General features: G+C 46.5%; 1 protein-coding gene and 1 long non-coding RNA gene across 3 annotated transcripts in view; both read left to right on the forward strand.

The window, feature by feature from the left end:
- LOC119156282 overlaps positions 1-24,634 on the forward strand; it is a 33,943-nt gene extending 9,309 nt beyond the window's left edge. For both annotated transcript variants that reach the window (XR_005107046.1, XR_005107047.1), the window contains exons 3-4: positions 5,563-5,750; positions 21,173-24,634. This is a non-coding gene — a long non-coding RNA (uncharacterized LOC119156282). The remainder of the gene's footprint in view (positions 1-5,562; positions 5,751-21,172) is intronic.
- A 369-nt stretch (positions 24,635-25,003) lies between these two features.
- Positions 25,004-27,332, forward strand: CST3 (cystatin C). Its single transcript, XM_037405704.1, has 3 exons — positions 25,004-25,302; positions 25,809-25,922; positions 27,004-27,332. The coding sequence occupies exons 1-3, from the start codon at positions 25,030-25,032 to the stop codon at positions 27,079-27,081; spliced, it is 465 nt and encodes a 154-aa protein (XP_037261601.1). The 5' UTR covers positions 25,004-25,029; the 3' UTR covers positions 27,082-27,332.
- The last annotated feature ends 430 nt before the right edge of the window (positions 27,333-27,762 follow it).

Below are 27,762 nucleotides of genomic sequence, written 5' to 3' on the forward strand. Positions count from 1 at the left end.
CCCAGCACAGCTTATGTGCCTGGGCTGGAGAAGGGGCTGCAGGGTTGTGAGAGGCAGGCTGTGAGCTAGGGGTTGTGGCAGGCTTTGAAACAGGCACCCCCTGGACTAAAATTCATCTTGTCCAGTGTTTAGGTCTGACTGCTCTCAGCGCTCTAGGAGAGGCCAGCACAGGACTCATTTTCTGTTTTGCTCCTGTGCCTTCCATGTGAGCAGGGAAAAGCAGTGGGGCCACTGAAAGTGCATTTTTGCAAATGTGTGTTTTGCCACCAGGGAACTCCCATCCTTCACACCAGTCCAAGGGTGAGGAAATAGTGGCCAACATGGCAAAAAAGTCCCTCAGTCTCCACCACATCCCAGCTCTTGTAGTAAGGGCTGGACTCTGGTGCTTGCTGTGCCTTTTAAAAAAAGTATTAGCCTTTTAGTGCTTGGATGAGTTTTGCCCCTTCATTGCAGACTTATTAGGAAAGGGGGAATAATTGAGGCTGGGAATGTTGAGGCTGGCTAATGAGAGAAAACATAGTGTGTGGGTGGGAATCTGGTGGCAGCAACGCAGTTTTCCTCTTGGGCAGCCTTGCTGATAGAATAGCAGGGCTTGAGAGGGTCTGCCTGGTCACTGCTAGTAGTCCTACAGAAGAAAGTGGCACTTCTGCTTGCATCTGTTACTTTACTTCTAGAAAGAGTGTTGGCACATGCGTTAGGTTTAGTTTTGTCCTAATTTGAGTTTGTAATCACCAATGATATCACTCTTGCTGTTTAATTACAAGGTTGAAGTGTTAACGCCCTCAGACAAGGTAATTCTGGCCTTTGCCATCCACCCTCCTCCCTTCCTGGCTCCCTTCACTGCTCATACCTGGCACTTTCACAAACACATACTCCATCCTCCCACATTTCTGCTTTGCTGAGGAGACAAGTCTTCCACACTTGGAGGAAAAGATGAATAATTGGTTTAGTTCATTGAATATGTGAAACTGATAATTGAAAAATTAGTCCTGGATGAGCAACCTGAATGTTAGTGAGTTTGGAAAAATGACTGCACTCCCTTTTTTTCAGGGCAGATGTATCTTGCCTGCCTTCTGCGCCTATTCTCCCTGCCCCTTACCACTGCTGAGAGACTGAGGACGCCCTGGCTCACCTGGAGCCTGTGAGATGTCAGCCAAGGAGCAGTTCTTCCCTTTGTGGCCACCTCCATGGCATCTTGGCAGAGATGAATTTGCAGACTAATAGTCTCGGCTCTGGGCTCCAGCAGAGACTGAAGGGCTCATCCTTGCAACTTCTCTCAGTTTGCTCAATCCTCTCCATTTTCGTTTAGACGCCCCTTTTTTGTGGTACCCTGCACCTGACACAAATCCCAAAGGAACTGAGGGTTGGGGAGCGTAAGGCACTAGAGTTCAGACCAGTCACTTCTCATCAGATCTACTCTCTCTTGTCCTGCTTTAGAGCCATTTCATCCAAGGACCTATCTGCCAGCAGTACCTAAAGTCCGTACCTCAAAAAAGCAGCAGTAGCCCGATATTTAAAACAGCTCTTACCTCTAGAGCCTCAGACCAGTGGGTATTAACTGTGCGACTGTGACCAGAGTGGCTCCTTCCCCTCCTTGGAGGTCTGGAGATGATGAGTGAGGGCCACGCTTGGCTGTAGCTATGGCCAAGAGGCAATCCTGTTCAAAGCCAGGGTGCTCTCCTGGGGAAGACAATGCAGAACTGTAAGGCCCTCTGCTTCCTGCTGTGGCACATTGTGCCACAGCTCAGTCTTGTGGGAGTTTTTATTGCAATTTATTGTGCTCTGAAAAGGGTCTAGTGGAGACCTAGGCTTGTTTTTGACTGCCCGTCTTGCTTCTTGCTTGGAGTCCTTGCAGGTTGTCTTGGGAGGTAGGTTCCCTGCAGGTTTCATTATGCTGAGCGCTGACATGCAGTCACAGGATAGGGGAAATGGGGCCATAGGTAAAGGTCAAAGCTTGTGTTAGTATAGAAAGCATGATCTTCAGGGGAAGGTGGAGGGAACTCAAAGGTTGCTTAATTTAAGGAAGAGAGTGGTTTAGAGGTTATAGCAATCTCAAAACATATGTGAGGTCAGCTGTGGAAAAGTAATGTGTTGTCCTGCTCACTGAAGACAAGCTGTATTCATCATAGATCATAGCAAGGAACATCAGCATTTGGGATCAGAAAAATGTTTACAAGGGTGAGGACAGCAAACCAGTGGACTAGGTTACTTGGGAAAGAAATTAATGGCCTTTCCTGGAGGTTCTTCAAAAGCAGCGTTAAAAAGGTGTAACTTCCATCCATGCCCTCAGCTGATCTGCCAGAGGAAAGGATGTCCTCAGCAAAAGGTTCTGTGGTATACAGAGAGGAGAGTGGAAGCACACCTCCAGAGACCTGCCTGGCAAGTCACCTCATCTTAGGCCTAGAATCTTTCCCGTGACAGATCCACAAAGATTGTGTGCAGTGTCCGTTGGAAACTGAGTCACACAGTGCCAGGGAAGAGAAAGAAGTTCCTCAAAATCCAGACAGTTACCAGGAGAATAATTTTACACCAGGAAAACAAGGACACAGCTCTAGCACTTCTCAGTCCAACGTGGCTTCCTTCTGACCCTGGCTGGAGTTAGCAGTCCAGAACCATTATTCTAGCCTGGGGAGACAAGCCAGTTCTGCAAAGTTATCCTTTCTCTGGTCACAACCAACTCTGGCTGCACTGGGCAGTAGCATTACATCAAATAAGATTGCCCCAAGCTAGAAACAGAAGCTTGTAGCAGTCCTAAATACAGACCTGTCATGTATGTCCCTGTTTGCAACTAGAAACTGCAGCCACTCCAGGTAGATGGCAAGAGGTCCCTGGGACGTTGGTTTTGTCCTTAGGAGTGCTGGGTTAGGCAGAATTGCTAAGGGGAGCCAGAAGCTCTGCTTGTGCTCTGTGACATACGCAGTGAGCTCCATCTTGCTGAGAAGAAACCAGCAGAACCAAACAGCCGCCTCAGAGACAGAGATCTCATCCACAGAACACTCCCTCCCGGTGAGCTCCCTGCTCTGGCTGCAGAGCCTGATTCTCACTCCAGCATGCAGGGGTCTTAAAAGCTGTGAATTAATGCTGGTGCCATGCAAAGTGTCTGGTCTTTCTCCTGAGCAGCATAAAGGATCTTTAGCATGAATGAGAATTGGCTCCAATGCCTCAGCTGTGAAATGAGTTCCACTTTTAGCTGAAATAGGTTGCGTTTTGACTGAAGCATTTTTGCTGTCCAGATTCTCACTAGAAACTTGTATCGAGGGAATGTATGTTTTCAGTGATCATCAGAATAGCTTCTTAGCCTGGAGGAATCCTGCTTTTGCAACAGAGCTGCAACACAACTGCATCACAGCACTAAAACCCTGGATGAGGATGAGCGTACTGGAAAGGTGTCTGACCTGTGAGGGTGCTTCAAAGCAGCAAGGCTCCTGCAACTGTAAGCCTGGTGCAGGTCAGGGGAAATGTTTCCAAAGTTAGGATGAGTTTGGGGGCATGCATACTGGAAGATCTCCATATGCTAGTGTGCATCTGCGGGCAAATATCCACAGGCAAAAAAGAGCCAGGGCTCTTCTAGAGTGGGAGAACTTGCTTCATCATTTATTTACATGCTCCAACACTTTCACAAGGCTTACATAGTTCATATAATTGCCAGAACAAGCATAGCATAGGACTCTTCAGAAATCTTCAAGGGGCTCGGTGTCTACTTGTGGTTTTCCACTTCTTTGAGTTTACTTTGAGATGTGAACATAAAATCTGGCACTCCAGGCACCATGTGGATTTGTGATCATCTTGGGAGCGCTGCTTCTCCATAAAACAATGTCTTGATCACATACAAGCACAGATGTTGTTTGTTTGTCTGTGACAGGTGTAGTATCAATTTGCTTGTTGAGCCATCCAAGTTATGCTTTAATGGAAATTCTTTAAAGTTACAAATAGTTCATCTGGTTCAGCAAACACTGCAGTAAATTCTTTGGAAGAGAGACTGAATTATACAAATAAGAGACTTATGTGTGGAGGGGAAATGGGCAGCATTCTTTTTATGGCATATTGCAGTGGTTACCAAGCCTTATGGTTTTGTCAGCAGTCTCGGGAAGTTGTATATATTTTTTTTTTCTTAAAATTGCAACTGCTGGAAGGAAAGTACTGCATAAGAATCTCCATTCTCTCATTTTAAAAAAGTAAGTTTCTAACCCTCGTGTTTGCTTAGGAAAACCTGAAAACATGAACTGAATGTTCCAGATAGAATGTTGAAATCAAACCCAAACGCAATGGTTTATAGCTTTAAAACCCAGACAGCAAAAAAACCCAGCCTTAGATTGGTTTAGAGATTATGCCGTTTGGAAACATATCAATAAGTGACTTTTGGGACCTGACCACTGGCATGAGGGGACATGTGATTTCAGAATCAGTTTAGTGTCTTTTTGGTTAGGCAATACTGATTTTTATAGAAGTAAGTGTTTCTGTAAAAATAAATATTTTTTAATATTTCTTTTGTGAGAACCCTTCTTTTTTGAAACTTCCTGTAGCATTGCTTGAGTCTCATTTTGTCTCTTGTTTTGTTTCTCAACTAATTTTGTTTTGTTCTGAGTTGAGAATTTAATCCTGAATCTCTTTTGGTTCATGCTTCTTCCCCTCTTGACTTCAATATTTCTGTCTGGAGATTTCCATTTGGCTAGGTTTTGATGTTGACATTGGATTCGGTGTTTTCTTCCTTTGTTCATTTTGGCTTCTCCATCCTGTTGTTTGCTTTCAAGCTTTGTTTTGAGCTGGTGCTGGAAAATTCCACCTTGCTGGTGGGTGATGTTCCCCCTGGGTATTGCCTTTTATCGTCTGGGGGTGTGATGTTTCCAAGTGGCTCAGGGCAGCCACTCAAAGTCACATTTGAGCTCATCTTCTCGTGACTGGGGAAGTTGTTGGCTTGTTTTGTTTTTCCAGGGGAGATGACTGAATTTTTGGTGAAAGACATGCACAATGCAGGAATTAATGGAGAGGGAATTTCAGTTCTCTAAGCAGAACTGGCCCTGAGGGTCTACAGTAGCAAACTTTGTGTCTATATTGCTGGTGAAACCGTTGGGTGGTGTGAGAGAAGCTGGAGAATGAAAAACAGAGATCCTTCTCTCTCCTATCCACCACTTGTGTGACATGGGGATGATGATTGTGTATCTTCATCCATGCTGCAGCCTTCAGACCAGGTTGTTCTTGCACTCCACTTCTGCAGCTAACAGGCAAATTCAAGCTCAGATGCTGCCTTGGCCCAAACCGTGGTGCTTTCTGAAAGTAGGAATATGGAGGTCTAAACACACTGGCTGTGGGCCCAAGATCTTGTTCTTAGGAGTTGGCTGGGTTGGGCACAGCCCCATCCACAGCAGTTAGCCTGAGCTTAGTCCTTCCAGCATGAATATTTAGAGCTCAAGCTAGCAATCAGCAATGAGAACAGAAAGCCTGTTGTATCCCAGGCCTTAATCCTGCCCTTTGTCTTGCAGAGCAGAAAGCAGTTCCCCTTTCTGACCTGACTGACGGACTGACTGCAGGCTTTATGTCGTGAACTGTATTCCCTATTTTCAGAATGAAAAGAAAGGTTCTGGAAAGCCTTGGTTATTGGAGTCCCAGGGAAGAGCAGTGGGATGAGTATGACCTGCACGGGAAGCTCACGGCAGGAGTACGTCTTGGAGAAGTCCTGGTCCAGGGAAGGTGAGGAGCCAGCGTGTAGCACTGTCCAAGGCAGACAGCCCACCTGAAGAGGATATGAAGAGGTACGTGTGACAGCTGTGGGTGCATGAATGAAAGAAAGGCACGATGGTGGGAAGTTAGTATACGTCTGCATGGTCCAGCTGCAGGATGAAATAGTTTCTTTGGAGCCAGTATAGCAAGCAGCTCTTTTCCAGAGACCCTCATCCTGCTTTATACCTGTCCTGGACTGTTTTGGAAAGGATATGGTTTCTCTCCTAGACTGTGGGAGGCAGTTTGCTTCCCATGTGTCTGCATTTAGGGGAGAAACCACGGCTGGGCGTTCGTGCTTCCACACAGTCCTGAGCTCTGCAACCACCCTTGCAGGCTGCCATCTCCCAGCTTCTCCTGCAGTCAGGCTCCCAGCACGTAGGACCATTTCTCCCCTGGGGAAGTTTCACCTATGTGAAATGATGTTTTTAGACCTAGACCATCCAGTGTTTAGGATGAGACAAAGTAGTATCCCTGGTGTGATTTTTCTTTTCCAGGTGTCTTTAGTTACTTTTCTAAGGTTAGAAATCCACAGAATGAGTTCTGAAGCTTTGAGCATCATATATATGAGACGGAAATGCCTTGACCATAGCCAGGTTTGCTATTTGTCAGAGTCCTTGTCTTCAGAGCTTAAGTGTTTGTATCTGTCGTCCTGTAGTTTATGCTTTAGTAGACCCATGGCTGTCCAGGCCTTCGAAGCCAAATGGATAATTAGCAGTCAAGCTCTTACATTCCATCCAATTCAGGCCTTTCCCAATGTTATTAACCTCAGATGACCCTGTATATGCTGGGTGCAAGGCAAGGGCTGATCCATGCATTAAGCAATGTATACGACAGGCTGCCAGAAGGTAGGGGCAGGGGCAGCTTTACTCCCATTTTAAACCCACAAAGAGAGGTGCCTCCAAGGTTTAGCTGCCGCAGACTGGACAAGACCCTGAGTAACCTGATCAGGCTGGATCTGCCTTGAGCAGGGAGCTGGACTTGATGACCTTCAGAAATCTCTTCCAGCCAATATTGCTCTATGATAAAGTCAGCAGTGTTATGTTGCAGGGACTTGCTTGAGACCACATAGGAAATCTGTAACAGACCCAGTCCATCTGGTAAGAGACCCTGCATCCTGCCACCACGTAAGGCTGTGGCACATGCTAAGAGAGGCTGAGCTATTCCAGCTGAAATAAATGCAAGAGTGGCATAGCTGGGAAGAGAGGGAAGTGGGGAGAGGCATTCCTTTGAGCCACCCATCATAGCACAGACTGACTTATCTGTGTTTGGTAGCCTTTGGTAAGTGGTGTGTACACATATTTCAGAGGAAGCTACTGAATGCCATATAGTGATTAGAAGCACTCACAGAAGTGGAGGGAGATTTAGAAAGTTAGAGATAGCATGGCCAAGTCTATGAAGATACTGTGGCACTGCTTGTCTCCAGAGCAACTCTTTACCTGCTTCTCAAAACACTAATTTCTGAATGGCTACTTAAAATTCCGAAGTGAGGACTTTGCAGAAAGCATGACCTTAGAATAAGGCTGGTGGGACTCAGCATGCTTGCTGGAGCAAGATGCAGTAGCAGAATGAGGGAAAAATCCTAATTTTTATTTTTCTTTAGAGGCTTTCTCAGCCTTTTCTCAGACTCCAAAGTGTGCTGGAGTTTGACCATCAGAGCCCAAATCTGTGAACTGTGGTAGATCTGAGAGAAGTGGTTTCTGACAGATCTGATGACTTCAGTGCTTATTTCTCCTTCCTTCTCCTTGCCCAGCTGGGGCGTTGTTGCAAGGTGCCTGTGCTGTTTCTTGGCAGTTCTTGGTATTTGTCAGTAACACCTTTGCCCGGTTTGCTGGAGTTTGTTTGGGAGCAGCCTGCTGGAATACTCTTATCTGAGAAATGTTTCCTGTGGGATATTTGTTCTCTGCGAGGAGTTTAATTTTTCCTTTTCTTTTAAAACAGGGTTTGCTGTGTAAGAGCTTGCAGAGAACCTGCATTTCGGCCATATTCTGTAATACTTGCTTGAAATTGGCTGGTCCTGTAAATATTCTTGCCAATAAACTTAAGAGTATCAACAGAGTGAGCAAAGCTCAGTTGTGCGGCAAAGAAAGAAACTTGTTTCAGCATTGGGATATAAGTGATCTACTAAAATGTTTAGTTTCTTGTTAGAATATGGCTAGGACAGAACAGATAAAATCCAACTCCTAGATATTAGAGGTGGAAGAGACCCTGAGTGTCCATTTTGTCCATTTCTCTGTCTACATTCAGGGTTAACCTAAGTAAAACTTCATCATAGTTCTTTGTCTGTCCAGTGGCATGGAGTCTGTCCCCTCTCCTGGCAAACTGCTCCACATCTGAACAGGATAAGCTAGATGTGCCTCTTCCTGCAATGCTTGTAGGGAATCTGGATCTGTTGTTTTATTGAATTCATGTCTTTGAGCATGCATTCCAGAACAAACCGAGCATGCATCTGGTTTATATATGTGCATGTTTGTGCTTTGAACCCTTGCTTGAGCGATTGCCTCATGTGCTGCCCTCCTCTCTCTGTGTTCCCAGAATTTTTGGGTTTGTGAGCAGTTGTTCTTTGGGGCACTACATCTTTGTCCTAATTAGCTGGGGAAAAGTTTGTCTGACCTGGGAATGCCATAAGAGCTGCAGAATGTTTTTGGACAGTTAGTGAATGGTTTGGCAGGGTGTTTTTACTGCAAAGATGCTCAGCTGAAAAGCCATGATGTATTTTCCCAGTGCAATACTGGGAAGATTTGCATTTACGTCCCCATTCCTTGTTTGGCTTCTTTTTGTAAGCCCTAGTTTTTGCAAGTTTTGTGCTGTGCAAAAGGAGGGGAAAGTTAGCCCTCTCCTTGAGGCTAGCAGATGCCTTCCTGTCCTACAAAGTACATGCATGGCTAAGGCATTGCCATGCTCTCCACGACATCCCCACCACCCTTCCTCCTACCTCTGCCCTGCACACGCCTCTGCTATCTATACAAGACCTTCTGCAGTTCATTAAGCTTAGAGGTGGCCTGTGTACTTTGTTTGCAGTGTGCCCTGGGCCTAAGAAATGACTCCTAACCGGCAGGCTTACTTAGTGAAGCGCATTGGAAGTTCAGGGCTTTTGGAGCTGGGTGCTGACCTTGTCATGGGGCAGCAGGTGAGGAGTAACTTTGACACTGCGACATCAGGGGGCTGGTGATCTGGAAGGCTGCAGTTTTGGGTTGCTATAGACCTGGAGACTGCATCACCTGGTGCAAAGAGTTGGTGCGCAGGCCCCGTCACCGTGGCCAGAGGCAGGCAGTAGTAGAGGGAGGTGAAGCCAGGGCTTTCTGCCCTGTGATAAATGAGTTGTAATGCAATGATTTTTGCATTCCAGGGTGTTTCTGTTGTGTTTCTGTATGCATCAGTGGATATGAAGATTGTTCTAAATCTTCCAAAGTCTGAGGAGCCTGAGAAAAACAGGCAGATGGTTTGATTTGTAGCAGGAAAGAAAAAAAGTGGAGAAAATGTTAACTGTTAGAAATTTAATTCCGTCCCTCAACTCCAATAAAACTCTTTGGGGTAATATGCAGAAGGTGTAGGTTTGGAAGGAAAGGAATCTACCTTTGTGGGTATCCTGGGACATCTGTGAACTTGACAGCTGAAATGGATGGAGCCAAGCAGGAACAGTGCTGAACTTTGGGTCAGGAGATGTGCCAGGCCAGATGGGAAGGAAGCTTGGAAAGAGCAGATGGCTCCCTAGCTTTTATATCTGCTGGTAGCCCCCAGTGCACATGTATTTCTGGAGGTATATCCCTGAGGCATCCAGAACAGTCAAGGAGATACTCCCCAGATGAAGCAGAACTGGCTTTGCTTCCTTCCTCAGCTCTGTCTCAGACACTGGCTGGATGTGACCTGTCATCATCTGGGGAACTTCCAGGCTAGGCCTCTGCCTTTGGCAAAGTGTATATGGCAAATGGATGATAAAAACCTACTATTTAAGGATGTGGGGGTGGTGGGGGTGGTGAAGGCCACCCTTCTATAAGTCAGGGCCTTTGACTAAACATGCAGTGGGTTCTTGCAGTGGTGATTAGTAGAGTAGTGCTTTGTCATCCTCACTGGCTTGCCGTGGGACATGCTATTGAAGCATCCTCATGCCTGGAATTCTGCTGTAGGATAATTGTGTGGGTCTTATGTTCCCTTGTTTTCCCACAGGTGTCAAGGAGAGACTTGGAAAATGTTGCCCTTGGCACAGCTGCAGACAGGACTGTGGTGGTGGGGGTTTGTGAGCAATGTGGTCTCGCCCATGACCCCAGATGGCTTTACAGAATCTGGCATCTCCTTGCACTACCTCCCCTCCTGTGCCCGGTTCATCTTCACTCCTCCGTACTTGGCATTGGGGATGTTGTGTTGCAAAGATACCTCGCTGGAGAACATTTCTGCATTTCCTCACAGTTATGCCCCAAGTCAAGGTGTGCCTGGCTACCAGACCAGCTCCATGTTTCCTGGGTTGTGTTTACTGCTGCAGACCCATTGCTGCCTTCTAGCCTTGCTTCATGTCACATGCTTTGCCGTGGGCTTGCAGCTCCATATAAATAACAAGCCTCCCTGCTGTCCGTCAGGTGGGCTTGCTCAGCCTGATCCCAGCTGAGGAGATGCCCTGAGCTTGGCTGAGCCACAGGGCTTACACATCATGGCGTGCCTGGCCGCTTGCAACATGGGGGAGGGTTGCCTGGTTGTTGGGGTGGGCAGGAAAGGAAAGAAAGCAATTTCCTGGCCAAGATGTGAACTTTTTAGAGAAAAGATACATATGTGGGTTTTTTGGAAGGGGGGATGACAAACTGGCATCAGTGAGATGCTTGGGCAGTAGAGTTCTAAGGAGCACTCCCTTGTCATGTCGCCAGAGGCAGGGTAGGATTGGTGCCTGAGCACCGAGGGGAACAGAGTTGAGGCAGGGACTGAACTGGGAGGGTGGCCAATGTGTTTTCATGGCTTGGGAAAGAGAGGAAAAGGAGGGACTTGCCAGCTTGTGTTGAACAGGTGTACCTGGAAGCAAATGTGAGGTGTCTGCGAAGTTTTATAGGACTGGCCTGGTCCTATAGGTCTCACAGAGAAGCCAAAGAGTAAAGGGGATGAAATACATGTGTGGTTCTGTACACACCCTCGCCCATTCTCTTTTTGTCTACTGGAAGTGGAGTACTCCTGCATACAAAGCACAGAGCTTGTGGTAGTCACTAACTTTGTTTCCAGGGGCTTGGCACATTTTGCTGACTGTCACAAGGACAGTGGTTAGATCTGGACAATGTTCATGAAGGGCTTTGTTGTCCTTTGTGGGGTAACTCTTCAGAATACTTTATCCCCCCTTGGAAGTTATCACTGTTGGTGCCTGTGCTTTTTTATGTTGTTTTGCTGCATAATCACTGGCATTGCCTGCCTCTGAGTGCTCAATATATTACACAGCCGCAATTTAATTTTTCCCTTTTAAAACTTCCACTGAGAGAATTGGTATGGTTGGTGACCCAGGCAGGTACTCGGCTGTGTCAATCTTCACAGGATGACTTCTCTACAAAATAGGCAAAATTGTAATTACAGCTAAAGTCTCGTATTTCTTCTGTTTAATTGTGTACGGCTGGCAGCAAGGATGTCAATGAAAAAGCAGTGTGATGTTCTTTTTAGATTTATATTGATGGGAATAGACACATGGGGAGAAATACATGAGAACTGCTTCCAGTCTAGAAGCAGCAGCTGCAGAAACAAGTGTTCCTTGTTTATCAAGACCATGGTATGCACAAGGCTGGGATTCAGCAGCTGGCTCCCAGGTCTCAGCCCCACTAATGTGTGCTTGAGAGCCCGAGGTAAATCATCTGTTTTCTTTCTCCCCTTTCTCTCCATTCGCTTGTACTGGGAGCTCCCTGAGCCAAGGATTGTCTCATGAAGTTGCAAGCTAGCCAGCTACCCTCATCCTATGGGCAATGTCCCCCAGTGCCCATGGGGCCTGGGACTCCTCTCTGATCCTGAGATGAACTGTTGGTTTACTTCTGCTTGGGTTTTTGGTTTTTGTTTTTTTTTCTTTCTTTCTTTCAGGAATCTCTAATCTCAGCTCTTTGATGACTCTTAGAGTAGCAGAACACTTTAACCACTTACACCATGACCTTCCCAACAGAGGATGGCTTCTTGTGGGGACTGGTTGGGCTGTTCTCTTGAGTGTGAGTGAGAGGGTTTTTGGAGAAAGCTGCTTTCATGTGAGGTCAGGGTCAGAGAGGATTGCAGAGGCAAGTACTCTGTCTTCAGTGGGATCACCCCTGCTTGCCACAGGCTTCCAGTCATCTCACCCCAGCACTGAGTCACATGAGACTGAGCTGGTTAGGCCCAGGCAGGGAAGGGAGAATCAGACCTGGAGGCATGTCCAGACCCTGGCTGATCCTTAGGCTGGAGTCAGGAGGGGAGCAGAACAGCGACATCCTAGAGGTCCCTCATATTTCCTTTTTCTTATTGCTGCTCTCTCAGCCTCCTTTGTTCAGTGGATTCCCTGCAAACCCCAGCTTCTGCCTTGTGCAAAGGGCTGGGCTTCCCCTGGTACTGTTCCTCTCATGGTGAGAACCTTCTGTGCTCTTTCTTTCCCGTACCCTCTGCTAGGAGATGTCCAGTTACACAGACACTGTGTCGTAAGGACAGCCTCTTGGTTTAATTCACTGATCATCCATGTTGTTCCATCTGCCCTTGACATGATGTTCCCTCCACATGTTGGCTGTGGAAACTCCCTTAGAAGGTCCCTGGTGTTGCTCATGATGAAGCAGATGAGGTTTCTAAGCAGCCTAACTTGTCTCTTAATGGACTTGTAGAAGCAGATGTTAGAACCCCTGGATTTCAGGCAGCTGAGGTACCATGTAGATGTTCTCTGCATCTTTTCTGCTGTAATCTGTATCATGGTAAGAGGTCTGCTGCCTTCCTTTTCTCTGCTAAGTCAGCCTGAAAACTAGCATTCACAGTACGAAAGGTGAGACACTTTTAGTCTTTCTTGTGGTGCTGGAAACTAGGGCGCTAGTAAGTGCCTTCATCTGGCAGTGGGGAGAGGATGTCCTGGTTCTGACCTAAGTTAGAATCACCCCTTTTCCTTGTGCAAGTCTGTATAAGCACAGGCGTGAAATATGCCCAAAACTGAGACTGCTGGGATGACCTTGACATTTTGGACTTTTACAGCCAAAATCCTTGGGTGTGTGCGTGGTGGGTGTGTGTGTGCAAAAGAGCCTGCATTCCTGACATTATTAAAGTTAACATTGTTAATTATGTGTGAGGGTAGATTACTGTGTGGCATGCAAGAAGTCATTAATGTTAATCAAACAGCAGTACAAGAAATATCCTTTTTCTTTATTAACAATGACCTCCTGGAGGGAATTTTCCCCTAGTGTTGAAAGGAAATATGCTGAGGGAAGAAATAAATAAATAACAAAGCAATTAAATGAGAGGTATTAAGGCATGTTTTCGATCTCCCTTTTCCGATTCTGGGCCTTGATTCAAATCTCATTCAACGTATTCAGCTATGTTGTGTATTCTCGAGGAAAAACCTTGCTTGTGCTGGTTTTGCAAGCCATCAGTTGTACTAGAAGGTCAATTAATAGCCATATTGACAGCTCCCCAAATTCACAGTTTACTTCTCCAGGAAAGATCTGATCTTCAAGAAAGATGCGGAAAGATCATACAGCACAGGTCTTCACCCAATGCAAGCTGACTTCAGTCCAGTGAACTCCAAGTGGTTGGTGGTGTTGTGGTGAACTGAACTCCTTGCTTGTGTCTGCAGATGCTGTACCAGCATTGGAGAAGGAAGCGGCTCTTGCCACTCAGAGCTTCAAATTACCATGTAACATAAGCAGTGATGCCTAGGCAGAGGGACACACTGGCAAGCAGCAGAAAGGCAGGGCTTTAATGCACTACCTTCCTGTCCAACTGCTTTATTTTTTTTCTCATTGAAGTAAAACTTTATCCTGGAATTTGAAGGAAAAAGAGAAGGTGGTTTTGGGAGTAGTTTAGATGAATACTTTTGGAGGAGAATTGAATTTTTCCTTGGGAAGCCAACAAATGGTTCAGGAGACATGTCCTCATCTTTGAAAGTGTGGGATAGCTGAAGTGTTAGTCCTGCTTCTGCTGTTTGCATGAAGAAAGCATCACCCCCCTGACAGAATGACATTGGTTGGTTGCCTGTATATTTTCAAGCCCAGAACTGGAGTGCTGGCCTGTAAACACTTCAGGCTTCTTGCTTTGTACAAACTCTGCATAGTGGGACTGTGCTTGCTTTGCTCTGCTCAGTGGTACTTCTAGGTGGATAAAGCTGCTTGATGCTGAAGTGGCCGTGGCATACTTGTAATGACTGCCTTAGGGCATGCTCAGTTGCTCTCTATTTTCCTAGGGAGGTACAGCCATGGTAAGTAAATAAGGCCTTTCTGTTGTTGAGTGATTTCCTACTAGGTAAAAAACTGTTCAGCTGGAGTCCTGAAGTTTAACGACCAGAATCTAAGTGCCCGGTGGAATTCTTTGACCTGATAGGAAATGATGGAGAATAACTGGAAGGAAAACATCAAGTGTCAGTGTGGTTGGTTAATTCCACATCCAGCTGCCTAACTTCTCTTTATTCTGTCCCTGCTGATTTTAGAGGTCCCCGGCATTTAAAAAGAGGAAGGGTTGAATGCATAATGTCAGTGCATTCTCCAAATGAATTTACTACTTGGTCAGGAAGTAACTGTTCAAACAATTTAGCTTTTAAAACCAGTGATCTCTCAAGAATATGGGTTCATGCGTCATTTTTATTCCCCTTGCTGCCCTCAGTGGTTGAGGTGGGTAATTGTTTGTTGGATGGGCGTCTCTGTGTGTGTTCGTATGTGTGTGGTTTTATTAGTTTACTCTTAGTCCAGTAGTCTTTAGTCTTAGTCCAGTAAGAAATTACTTTTGCCTAATAAATATCTTTGAGTACTACACGTTGCTGTTGGGCTGGTGCAGTGATGTGTCATCACAGCCTTGCTAACCCTGATGGATTTGGTTTCCTCTCGGAGATCTCACAATAATTTGCCGATTTTTTTTTTTCCAAGTTCCAGCCCCTGGACTCACATGAACATATGAGAGCCCTATTATTAGTTTTATTGCATTTGGTTATGGCTGCTGGTTTGGCAGAGGGAAAACTGGGAAATCTAACCCTGATTTATGATTAATGTATTTTAAAAAAGGAATAAAAAACAGATAAAGAAAAGCATTTAGAGTGTATTGGTTTTGAGATATTTCGGAGGTGATCTAGCTTTAAGGGAGCATGATAACTCAATTTTTCAACATCTGAGGTTTGCTGTCTTGTTGCTTAGTGACGGCAAAAACTGTTGTCCCTCTTGCAGGCTCTGGTTTCTGTCCTGAGTGCTGTGCAGCGATTAGAGCTGCGGGGCTGTGCTAACTATAATTATCTTTAAACAAATGCAGATAGCAGGCCTGGAGTGGGAGATACTTAGATAACATGCAAGTGACTGCAATAATGGCTGTTCTTCTGGGAAATGCAGCCAAACTGCAACTCTGTGCCCAGAGAATAGCTCTGTGTACGTGTTAGGAATTGCCAAAGCTGAGAGCGGATGACAGAATCCTCCACACTTAAATATATTCTTTTCCAGAACATGTGCACCTGTGTTTATTTTCTTACCACGAAAGCAAACTTGGGAACATGGCCCATAGCAGCACTACCTATCGATGCGTGCCATCATACTTTCACCTGCCATTTCTTTATGAGCTTGATCCTATGAATCTTACCATTGAATTAAACTGGGAATTTCATCTTCCCAGCCCACTAAGACAGAGTTGCCCATATAACTGTCTAACTGGAAGATGGCCTGGCTGACTGTATTTCACAGGATTCTCTGTGCCCATGCAGATGGCAAGAGGCTTTGGCTGGAAGCTAAAAGACATTTATTTGAAGGATTTTCTGAAAATATGAACATATTCTAATAGCTAGACTTGTAAAAGCAAAGCTTTCATGTTTGAGAAATACATTTTTGAGTGGTAGAGAATGATGAAAATATTATATTTATTACCAAATGCTTCTGAAAGACTTAATACTCATGAAACCAGCAGTGTGCCAGAGACAATGAAGGGGATCCTGTGGTGGGTCTCTGCACGTTTCCTTGCAAAGCAATGCCAAAGCTCCTTAATCCTGATCTTAATTATTTCAGTGGAAGGCATTTGCTGAACAAAGAACTGCGACTGTGTCAAATCCGTGCACTGAGGTTTGTGAGGAGGTCAAAATATCCAGCCAGGGTGGAACTGGGGTCCACCAACACCATAGCATTGTGGCTGGGCTTGTAAGATTTTAAGTGAAAGGCCTGACCCATGCAGCTCTTCCTGCGGGAGCCAGGCACTTGACCCCCCAGCAAATTGTAATGAAACTAAAGCTTCCTTGTCCCTGCCCTGCTTACGTGTTCTTAAAAGCTTATTACACAGCTGGCAGTCTGAGAAGGGATACGTACACACAATTTCATTCTGCCTCCTCATGTTCACACGATTTAATTTTTCCTAAGCTAGCCAGCCAGTGCGTTCACTCACTTTTTCTACAGAAGTATGTGCTATGCAGATGAAAAAAAAATTTTTTTGCAAGTTTTTGTGAACAGCTCCTCAGATAAGCGTTGGCCTCCTACATGCTGAGACCCATTCTTTGCTATTTCTTGCACCCTTCTAAGGTTCCTCTGTAAGGTTTGTGTTGGTGGCATTTTACAGCTCTGTGCCACCAGCTGCATTGCGTGCTGTGATCTGGCTTTTTGTCTCTTTGCTTCGATGACTTGAAACTTTTGAACTGGAGTGAACTGACTACCAGCCGCTGGATATGAAGCAGTCTTGCTCACTCACAAATAACTGTATTTTTGTTCAACTAAAAGTACTGCTCTGAAAGTGAGTCTTGTGCGCTTGAACTTACTGAAACCTGAAGGATGGGTGGCTACAAATGTGATATGCAGTATGGCCTAAGGATTAACTGTGGGGACTTTGATGTATTAGTCTAATTAAAGATAATAAATGCGGTACACTTATTTATGTATAACAATATGTACTCTTCTGAAAGGCCCTTTGATGTTTTGGAGTGGGCTGGTCTTTTTGCTGAATGTGTATGTGTAGAGCAGCATGTGAACGGCTGGCTGGGTGAATTTTGGGGTTATTCACTATTTCACTGCCTTCTTGAGGGAAAAATCTCAGTGGCCAAGTATCCCGGTTTGTCTGGCATGGGTGACTGCTTCTGTTTGCAAGCTACCTTGACTTCCTAAGGATTTCTCTCTTGCAATTGTTAAGCATAATAAACATTCCCGCCCCTTCCCAATGCCTCAAATCCAACAAACGCAATGCAGAAAAGAGCTTAAGTCCTTTCTAATGAGAAGCAGCCAGGAATCATGCTGGCAAGTCAGCCCCTTGAGAACAGGCTGTTCTCTGCGCTCAGATGCTTCATAGATCAGAATTTTGCTTCTTCATCCTGAAAAAAAGTCTCAACCAAGCAGAATTTGCTGCTCTGAAATTCTGAGCAGACAGAAACCATAACCACTTCAAAATCTAGCAGAGTTTGTACATATATGGGGATTGTGAATATATCTAGGCTGTGCACCATTGGTTTGTCTTCCAACTAGAAATTAATGCAATTACCTGACAGCACAACAGTTGTTTCTTAAAAAAACCCCAACCAACCAAACCAAAACCATTTGTGACTGTTATGTCTGCCCATGCAGTGCCACGCAACCCAAAGCAGTCTGGCAGCTGGCTGGCAGCTGGCTTGGCTCTGCTGGGAATGTAGCAGAGGAGCTCACTTCAACCGACAAAAACTTGAGGTTCTAGGTGGCCCTTTAATTGTGGTTTCTTGAAAGCATTAGGGGTTTGGAGTCTTGCTTCTCACAAAGGGCCTTCATCATAAATGTGTATAACTGAGGGGTGATATCATGCTTAGTGAACATTCGAATTTGTGTTATGTCCTAAAGCCCTTGGACTTAGCAGTAGTGAAGTTATGGCTGTGAGCTGTTGTCTGGGAAGGACAGTAGTGATTTCGCTTTACAGAGAAGACACGTGGTGCGGTTAGCTAACCACCTTCTCCTGGGGAGCTTGGGGGAACTCGGCACGGACACCACGCTACTGTCCAGGAGACCCTGGGCTTCCTGGGACCAGTGAAGCGTGAATCTGAGTCTTTGCAGGCTTCTCTGCTATACTTTGTTTCTCTGCTGTGTGCAGACTGTGGCCCAAACTTGGGGAAATGCTCCTTCTTTATCGCCTGGCTTTTCTTCACTAAGTAAACTTGTGTTGAAACATCCGATCATTTCATTCCAACTTTAGAGCTTGCTGCTGGGAGACGGGAATGGACAGTACCCCAGCAGGCTGCTGGAGGGCCTGCTTCACCACAGCATGAACACACACAAACATACATGTGGATAACTGGCTAGCTGAAAAGGGTCACATAGACATAGTCCAGCTGGCTGGACAAAAATGCACATCGCTCTCAGCTTATCTGAAGTAAAGCAAAAATACACTATCCTTGGCTGTTCTTGTTACACAATAACAGGAAGATTTTGGTGGGAAAAGAATGTTGCAGGTGGGAACAGAAAACTACAGAAGAGAAACTAGGGGCAGGCTTGATATTTAGGCAACTAACCAATAATGAGCTTAACTTTTGTAATACGTATGAGCTAATTATAAGAAGGCATAAAAGGTGACTGTAAGAGACAATAAACGAAGTCTGCTGATCACTCATATTGAGTGACTGTGTCTTCCCTCTGTCGCAACACATACACTTAATTTTAGGCTTATTTTTAGCCGTGTGAAGTCACTGGTATTCTTCAGAAGCTAAGCTTAAACATGTGCTTTGTGCTTCTGATTGGATTGGAGACCAAGGATAGAACTCCTTTTCTTGTCAGCCCTGAATCAAACAATTCCTGGGGATGAAAAAAAAAATCTAATAATAACTAATAAATACAAAACTTAAGCAGTAAAGCTATTTCTCCTGCAGAATGCAGAAGAAAAAGGAATGGTCAAATTATTCTTGGTAAATGCAAACTAATGCAGCAAAGGCACCAGTCTGCATAAAATCTCTGGTGATAATTTTGAATATATGTTATTGCTGTGCCAGCCTTTATATTTCTCTGAGTAAAAAAGGATGCTGGTGTAGGGTTTTTTTTGCTAACATCCCAAGTGCACCAGTACATCACTTAAATCAGCATTCATTGTCAATACTGTGGCTTCATTGCTTCGGTTGCACAATCTGACCATAACTGATTGCTTGCAGTTACTTGAAATGCAGCTTTTCTGCTGGCAATTACTTTATTTACTGCTTGCCTGTAAAACAGTAATGCCTTCCCTTGCTAGCAGAAAGGCAGTATAACATCAGTAATTACTAAAGCAGATGTTTGTATTCGAATACCCATTTCTTAGAGGCAGATTGTCTTCTGCATTGCATAAGAGAAAGGGATTCAAAGCCTGCAATGCTGTCATCCTACAAGTGATGTGAGCATCAGGCTTAGCAGAGGGAGCTGCTGCCCCACCTCACCTCCACCTCATACGAGTTGCTCTCTGCAGAGTGATAATCCTTGACTTTATTGAGATCAGTCCTGAGAGTTGTTTGACATTTAATTCCTAAAAGTGACTGCCAGTGACTGAACAGGACTCAGGGCTACTTGCACTTGCTTCCTGGGGTTTTTCTTTGGTTTTTTTCCCTTTTTTTTTCTTTTTTTTCTGTTCTTAGGAAATGTAGGGCTGTGCTTCGAAGAGAGCTCAAAACCTAGACTGCGGGCCTGTTTCCTAATAGCTCTGTTCCACTGAATTGCCTGAAAGGTGCACTCAGCACTAACAGCTAAGCTTACTTAAAGTAGATGGTCATTAGCTCCTTCCAGGCTACTGTGAAGAGCAAAGGAAGCATGGTTCTGTCTCGGGGGGGCTGCAGGGAGGGCATTTACTAATCCAGTGGTACTGCCAGGACTGGAATATGCTCAGAGCAGCCCTTTGGTGCTTTTGAAGCCTGTCCTGGCACGTAGTGTTTTTTCAGCTGAGGAATTGCCTTGCCATCTATCCAGAAAAGCCAGTGCTGGCTGCTTGTGGTGAAAGTTTACCAGCATATGAAGGTGTGTGTATAAGCAGAAGAGATGTAGCTGTGGTCCTAGTTCCCTGCAGACTTTCAAATCTGCTGCCTAGATTTCAGAGACCCCCGGCGTTGAAGCTGAGAGCGAAGATAGAGCCCTGATTTTCCTTGTGTGGACAAGCCACAGCATTTCCTCCATTCCTCTCCTGAAAAATAATGCCTCTGCATGCCAGAGCAGGGAGTGGACAGAGGTGGCCCTGAGTCTCGAAGGAAGGCAGAGGCTCCCTACTTCTCCCACCATTACCAAATAGAAGCTGGTACGGGATGGGTTTGTTTCCATAAGCAGAGGGCACTCTTCAACAGCAGTGAAACCGCTGTTTTTCAATTTGGTATTGAATCGCTCTCAGCCCCGTGTCATAAACTGCTGACTATCTTGCTCAAGAGGCTTTCAGCCTTCGAAAGCAATCCTTTTACAAAACACCTCCCTTCCATCATCACCTTGTGTTAGTGACACAGCGCGGTGGGAGGAGAACAGGCAACCATGTCAGCACCCCACCCCTCACTGCTCTAGATTCACTTAGCGGGATGCAGAGCACTGACCCCAGCATAGGTGTGGCCTGCTGTCCCTCGGTTAAGAGAAATTGAAACCAGATGTGTAGTGTTCGATCATGCTTTTCCCATTGTTCCTGCCTCCATCACAGTAATTACTCTCTCTGAGGGTCATTCAGAGTTCAGCTTTGTGGAAAAACTGTCGTTCTTGATTAAAAGACTAGTTGCTTTTTCAAACACCCTTGTCTGATTGTACTTTGAAAGACATGTCACAGTATTCCTGAGCTTTTCAGTTAGCTACAGAGACACCTATAATTGTTCCTTTGGATGTTAAAAGAGAGATGAGGGATGTCAACAGCAAAGGCAACGAATGTAGCAGTTATCCGGAGCAATGAGCGTGCCTGGTAACATAAAAAGCTCACCAGTCTTGAGTGCAATTGAAACATAGACAAAAAGGTAGATGAAAATATAGTGGATATGGCACAAATGTTGTTGAACCAACCCTGTAAGAAGACACAAAAACTATTTTTCTGGTTATACGGATAGTGCACAGTATTACAAACTTTTGCAATGTTATCCTGAGTCTCCTCCTGCTTGGTATATCCCTTAAAGTACCAGCTCCTTTGGTCATCTGTTTATTTGAGAATTTCTGTTTTATTTGTATTTAAAAAAACCCACTATGGTAGAGAAAAATAGTTGTGTCCTCCAGAAACAAAGGGACAAAATGCAGTTTTATTTCATGAACCAGGTCCCCTTTATTTATCAATTGTAGAGCATCCTTTTTTTGTCAAGCCTTTTTTCTCAGAATTTTTTTGGTTCAAGTCTTGATTTTGTGTGGTTTGGACTGGCAATAGTCAATAAATGCACCTTGCTTCTGTTTTCATTGTGGGTCTGCAGGGGCCATCTGGCACTGCCCAAGCTGGGGAACCAGGAGCTCCGAAGGGCAAGTTTATCTTTTCAGCCATTCTGCACAAGCAGAGCAAGACGTGAACTGTGTCAAAGAGGGACTCTGTCAGCCACGCTTTTGCAGAATAAATGTTGGTGTATCTGTTAGGAAAGACAAAGAAAAATCCGGACACCCAAGAAACTCCAGGGTCTGACACTGGGTAAGCATAGGCCAGCTCTGCTTTCTGCTGTTGTATGTGTTCAGCTGAGTGAAGTGTTTCTGGCCAAGGAGGAGGACAACGTGACATTGACCAATGTGCAACTCTTTTCAGACATTTAAAAAAGCTGTCATGCATCTACTGGGTCTCCAGGTATGTCTCTGTTTTCTCTGGGAGGCAGCAGGAATGCAGAAGCACCAGAGGAGAGAACAGGGAATGTTGATACTGATGCTGGAGGACCTCAGTGCTCAGGACCTCAAGCATCTGGCTAAATCCCTTGGCAGACAGGGGCTAAAAATACAGCTGACTCCTTTACTTGGGTTGACTTATACCTAGGGAGGAAACCCTAAGTGGGCATCGTCAGTGACCTTAAGTATCACAGTGATCGAATGCCAAAGTGCCAAGTGCACTGCTTTTTGGGGGAAAAAGCAAGGTGTGGCAGACTGGGCACTGCTGCTGCTACTGGCAATGGGATTGCTCTCCCCTGCCGTGTGGTGCTTGTGGCCAGCGGGCTGCAGTCTTTGCGACCTCTCCCTCTCTGAAATTGAGCGTAAACTTTGCCTCTAGTTTCAAAAATTGGGCAGAGAGCCTTTCTGGAAGCCTGCCTGCAGTGTGCGGGAAGAAGTTGGGAATTACTCCTTGCAAAACGTTCCTTTGCCTCAGAAGCAGCTTGGGAAAGCTGTAGGCAGTGGTTTGAAGAGGAAGAAACTTTGGGTTGAAACTGCATAGAAACACTTCCCCACCAGCCAGAAACACTGGCCCCACCAGGAGCCAGTGTGCCGGGCACTTCCCAGGGAGAGGAGGAACCCAGGCTGAAGGCTCTGCTTCATAAAACTCAAGACAGAAACTTTTCCACATCTGCGCCCAGGCTGTCCTCTCCCTGGGGGCAAGATGGTCCCTGTCTTGGAGAGGATGGTCCCTTTCTGTGTTGGGCCTCTTCCATACCGTGTGAATGATTATCTGCCTAAGATCAGGGATGAACCTTTTCCTCCCAAAAGGTGTCACCACCCCCCACATTACTGAAGCAAGTCCCCGCTGCTTCCTCAGTCTTCTGCTGGAGTAGCTTTGTGGCATCAATTATTGACTGGGCCAGTGACAGACTAACACACGAGAAGAAACTGAAACCCTGGGTTTCTGAGGCAGAGCTGGCAGAATGGGTGTGTTGTGGCATTGAAGCAGAGACATGAGAGACATGAGGGAACACAAGTGTGTTGTCCTGTACCTCACATGATGTCCATTTACAGAAATAACCATGAGATCACCAGGACTGTACCGAGAGCTGACTTACTGCCTGCCAGTGTGAGCTGAAGCCACGCTGGATACCTTAACTCCAATGAGGTGGCCCAAGCAGAGCAAAGACTTTGCTTGTTTGCCTGCAAGGTCAAAGCTCCCTGAATCCCAAAGGCACTGGTTTTCCCTCTTGTGGTGCTTCCCTTGTGTGGCAGTGTGAGGCATAGAACCCTGCATGTGCTGCATGGGGCTGGTGAGCGTCTCCAGCAGCTGGGAGCTGGGGCAGTGCTCGATGGACTGGGCTGGCAGGGCCAGTACTGGGCGGGGGGCACGCTGGAGGTGCAGATGCTGGCTGTTCCCGCTGGCAGCAGTCACTGACAGTGCAAAAGAGAGCCTTCACCTCTAAAGACACAAGGCGAGCTCTTTCTAACGCTGAGCTTGAAACTGATCCAGTCTGGTTCTGAGGCCAGTTAGGGAAAAGGAAAATGGAGACAGACAAGACTCCTGCAGCTGCTAGCAGCTCTGGCTCACATCCCAATACCCACACCCCATCCCCTCTCTGGTGCTTTTGGTGGTGCTCCTGAATGACCCCAGTGCCCTGCTGCTGAATTAGTCACACAGCTTGTTGCCAGCTGTGGGGATTTTTCCAGTGATAACTCGTGCTGGATGTGGCTAGTGTGCAGGCAGCCTTTTCGCTCAGGGCACAGGCCCTTTCCTTTTCATTAGAAGGGATGCTGCAGTTATTTGGGTGCAAAACGTTGCCCATGAAGCCTTAAAACTCACTGGAGCTCGCTCCCTCGTGCTATATTCGGTCCTGTCTTTCCAAATTTAGGATTCCTGACAGGATGGGGTGGATAGGCCTGTGGTTGAGAAGAGACTGGAAGTTAAGAGATGGCCTTTGGCACGGCAGTTACTGTAGATGAGGTAACACCAATGCTGCGGAGGCAGATACGGGAAATTACACATGGTGTTTTGGCCTAAAATGCCCTGTGGTTTTTGTTTTCGTTCAGCAGTAGAGGGAAGTAAGGGCTAGAATAACCCATAAGGAGGCAGGACCTGAAAAAAGTCTCCAACTTCCCGGATTCATGTGGGAAAACATCCTCCTCCAGCTGTGTGCCTCCAGGAAGTGTAATGGCGGTGCCATGTCCTCCCCTCCCCAGGGGACACGGGTGCCCTTCTGTTACAGATTTGCTAATGGTTAGAATTAAATAACTTTATTTGGTTTTATAAAATCATTTAAATAGAAATATAGAGGAATAAGAAATATGTTTTAATGAAACTAGTAGTTGCACAACAAAAACTGCTATGAAATCCTCTGTACAGCCCTGTACCAAGGCCAAGAACTGAGAGCAACCGAATGAAACAACTCGTAGTTACCTGCCAATAAATCGTGAACTTTAATAATTGATATAAAGAAATTGTATGGAAGAGGGACAATAAGTGAAGTGTAAATATATTTACTCAAAGAATGTAGGTATAGTAATAAGGTCATGTAACCATAGTTTGAAAGAAATAATTAATGAGATACCTGATGAAAGAAGGAGTCTGTTTCTCTTTCTCTAACTTTCTCTAACGAGGGGCCTGTTTATAAGTTATCTAGAGGGAGCGACTAAAAGAAACAAGCAGAAGAAACAGATGGTCGACAAGGACATAAATTAGCTCAGACCGGTAAGAAGACTGCGAACTTGCAAGACCATCACATACCAGGCAAAGGGTGAGAAGTACACCATGAGGAAGACCTACGGCTTTCCCCCCAGAGACCCCTACCCACGTCCCAGAGACCCCTGCCCACAATTCTTGGAAGAATTTGTGCAGGCACAAAGGACTGAGAAGCTAATTAACATACAAGGCAAGAGTATGTTAATGATTTTCGGGAAATACTATGTTTATGCATGCATACTTAATGAATACGCATGAATAAGTTCTATATGAGCTGTATGATTTTGAAGCTTGGTGTGCGTCGATTGTGAGAGGACTCACTCACGCACCCGGCCGTCAATAAAGAAGTGTCTGCTTATCTCCATCACATTGGTGTTGGTAAGTTCTTCATTCCGAGATTTCGGTAACACTTCCACCAGCGAGATGGCTTTAGTTCAGGCCTCTGAGATTTCAGGGGCTACCGAACGCCGCCCCCCGTCACGGCCCGGGCCTTTCTGAGGGGAAAGGGGAGCCGCACCGGGCACTGCGGCGGGGACCTGGCGGCCTGACGGCCACGGCCGTCCCGGGGCACGCCGAGCCCCCTCACCGGGAAGCGCGGCTCAGCCCGGCGCCTGACGGGGCGAGGCGAGCCCGGTGGCGGCACCCCCGGCCCAGCGGGGAGCGCGGCGGCCGCGGGGGGCCGGGCCGGGCCGGGCGGGGGGCCGGGCCGGGCCGGTGTGTTTCGGGCCGAGGCCGCGGCCCGCCCCGCCCCGCGGCCTTAAAATGGCGGCGGCTGGCGGGGCCGCGGCAGAGCGCGCAGCCATGGCGGGAGGGCGGGGGGCGCTGCTGCTGCTGGCCGCGGCGCTGCTGTTCGCCGGCGCCGTGCTGGCCGCTCGCGATCGCCCGCGGCTCTTAGGGGCCCCGGTGGACATCGCCAACACCGGCAATGACGAGGGCCTGCAGCGGGCTCTGCAGTTCGCCATGGCGGAGTACAACAAGGCCAGCAACGACATGTACTCCAGCCGGGTGGTGCGGGTCCTGAGCGCCCAGAAGCAGGTGGGTGCCGGGGTGGGCACCGGGCGGGGGGCTGGGGGCGGCCCTGGCGCCCTCCGGGGCGGGGGGGCTCCCCTCGGAGGTTCCTTTGGAGAAGGAGCAGGCCTCAAGCCTGAGGGGTTGTTCAGGCTGGTGGTTTTTTTTACGGAAGGGGAATAAAAGCCTTTTTTTTTTAATAGTGTGGGTCATACCAGTCTGAATACCCTGGAGTCTGTGTGTTACTGAAGCAGCTAGTAAATGCCTTATGCTGCTGCTGAGCTAACGCACATCTCTGTTTACTAAGGAGACTGTGCTGTGCGCCTTGTTTACTTGGATTTTGTTTGCCCTTTTTGAAAGGGTGCCAAGTGCTTCTGCCGTGGAGGCTGCCACAGGTGGTCCCCTCTGTACTTTTGGAGTTTGGTTTCCACAGTGTCATCGGAAAACTGCGGTTCCACTAGGCTTGTCTTGTCAGAGAACCTTTCAGTATGTGCTGCAAATAAAACTGCTTCTACCCGCTTGTCTTGCTGCAGATTGTGTCTGGAATCAAGTACTTAATGGAAGTTGAGATTGGCCGGACAACTTGCCCAAAGCCAGCAGCTGATCTCCAGAGCTGCGCTTTCCATGGTGCGCCGGAGATGGCTAAGGTAGGCTCCAGAGCACAGTGTGCTGGCCTCTGATTTCCCAGCCCCTTCCCTCTGGCTGATGTAGCACAGAGAGGTAATGGACAGTGTCTCCTGTCTGCCCCAGCTACGATCAGAGACCTCGTGCCTTTACCCTTAACTAAATACAGCTCTTGTGGAACTTGTCTTGCCAGACGATGGTGGCGGAGAAGGCAGGGCCTTTTTAACCTGTTCTGTAAGTGGGCATCTGAGGCTGTAGCATGTGGAAGACTGTGTGCCTCAGTCCTCTTAAAAAGTGCTTGTGGTCTGGATCACAAGGATATGTGGAGGAAACTGCCAAGCCTACAGGTGTCCTGGCTCTCAGTCCTGAGTCCCCGTACCATTCACTGCTCCTCTTGTCCCATGGTGATGTAAACATGCTTGACTTGGCTAAGCACTGATCGCAAGAGGCAGATTACCCCTGTTATCTGTGTCCACCAAGCTGTTATATGGGAGTTTTGCCTAACAGCAATGCTCTTTAAAAAGAGTACTTCAGACTTTCAGGTGAGAGCACCAGATGTATCTGCCTGCATCTGGCTTGCGTCTAGTTCTTCCATAGTACTTCGTTACTTCGGCTAATCAGTGATAGATTTAGCTTCTCTGTGTACCTGCCTCTTCTGCCTGTGTGTATGAGAAGTGTAACTGCACACAAGTGTTGTCAAACACATAACTAGAAGCTTGGGTGTACCATCATGACTGTTGCAACAGCTTGGCATGTGCATATACAGATAGCTGTGCAGGTGTGCTTACCTGCCCCAGAGACTTTATGTTGGCTGTTACCCATGCTGAAAGCTTTCCTGTGTGTGAATGGACAAAGGAGATGGTCATTCTGAAGAAAGGTTGACTGCAGCTGCTGTGTTAGTGTTTGGGAGAAATGATTCATACTGAGCAGGTACTAACAAGGGTGGTGTTCCCAAATACTTGTCAGGAGGGTGCAAGTCTAGAGAGCCACAGAAGCTGCTTACATTCTGGATCACATGGGGTAGTAAATTGGTGTAGAACAGTGGTCAGTGACACTGCTTTTTTGCTCTTAATCTGACAACTGCCTTTTTCTTTCTCTCCTTAGCACACCGTTTGCAACTTCACAGTGTATATTGTTCCTTGGCTGAACGAAATTAAGCTATTGAGCACTAGCTGCCAATAAGCCTATCTTTGTTCCAGCAGAGACCAGCAACCAGTCATTCGGATTTAAAAGAAAAAAAATAAAGCAGTAACAAATTGAGATGGGTTTTATCAATGCCTGTTATCTACTTATGTATGCTTGTGCTATGCAAGTTAAACTATGTTAAACAACTTTTTCTTCTTGGTAACTTCATTTTAGGGCATTCTTCCTGCAGCTTTCCTGATTCTAATTTAAAAAAGTGACTACTGTAAACATAAAAACTTAATAATTGCTGTGGTGTGTGGTTTTTCTTTGAGCTCCTGCTGTCTTGGAGGGAGGATTTGCTTTTATTTTTGACCTGGTCTGTCATGACCAAAGAATGGGGTGAGAAGGAATGTGGGGGAGGTAATCCATGCCTCCTTCACCTGACCTCTGGTTTTGAGTAAGAGGTGGAAGTCCTTAGCTGTTTCCACTGAAGGAACACTCTGCTTTTGAAAACACTGCAGTATGCCAGCACTTGATCTTGGGAAGATTAGCCAGAGCTTGTACTAAGGCTGTGATTATTTCAGATCCTGGCTGCTAACTGTGACGTGGCAAGGCTGCCCCCATGGTAATGCAGCTGTGCTGTGTTAAGAATTAACTGCTCTGGTATCTTCCTGTGCTGCCTTTGTGTTTTAGGAACCCTTTCTTCCAGTGGCACCTGGTCTGCACAGGTTCTGTCCC

The sequence above is a fragment of the Falco rusticolus genome, chromosome 12, assembly GCF_015220075.1.
Source record: "Falco rusticolus isolate bFalRus1 chromosome 12, bFalRus1.pri, whole genome shotgun sequence".
Taxonomy (NCBI): domain Eukaryota; kingdom Metazoa; phylum Chordata; class Aves; order Falconiformes; family Falconidae; genus Falco; species Falco rusticolus.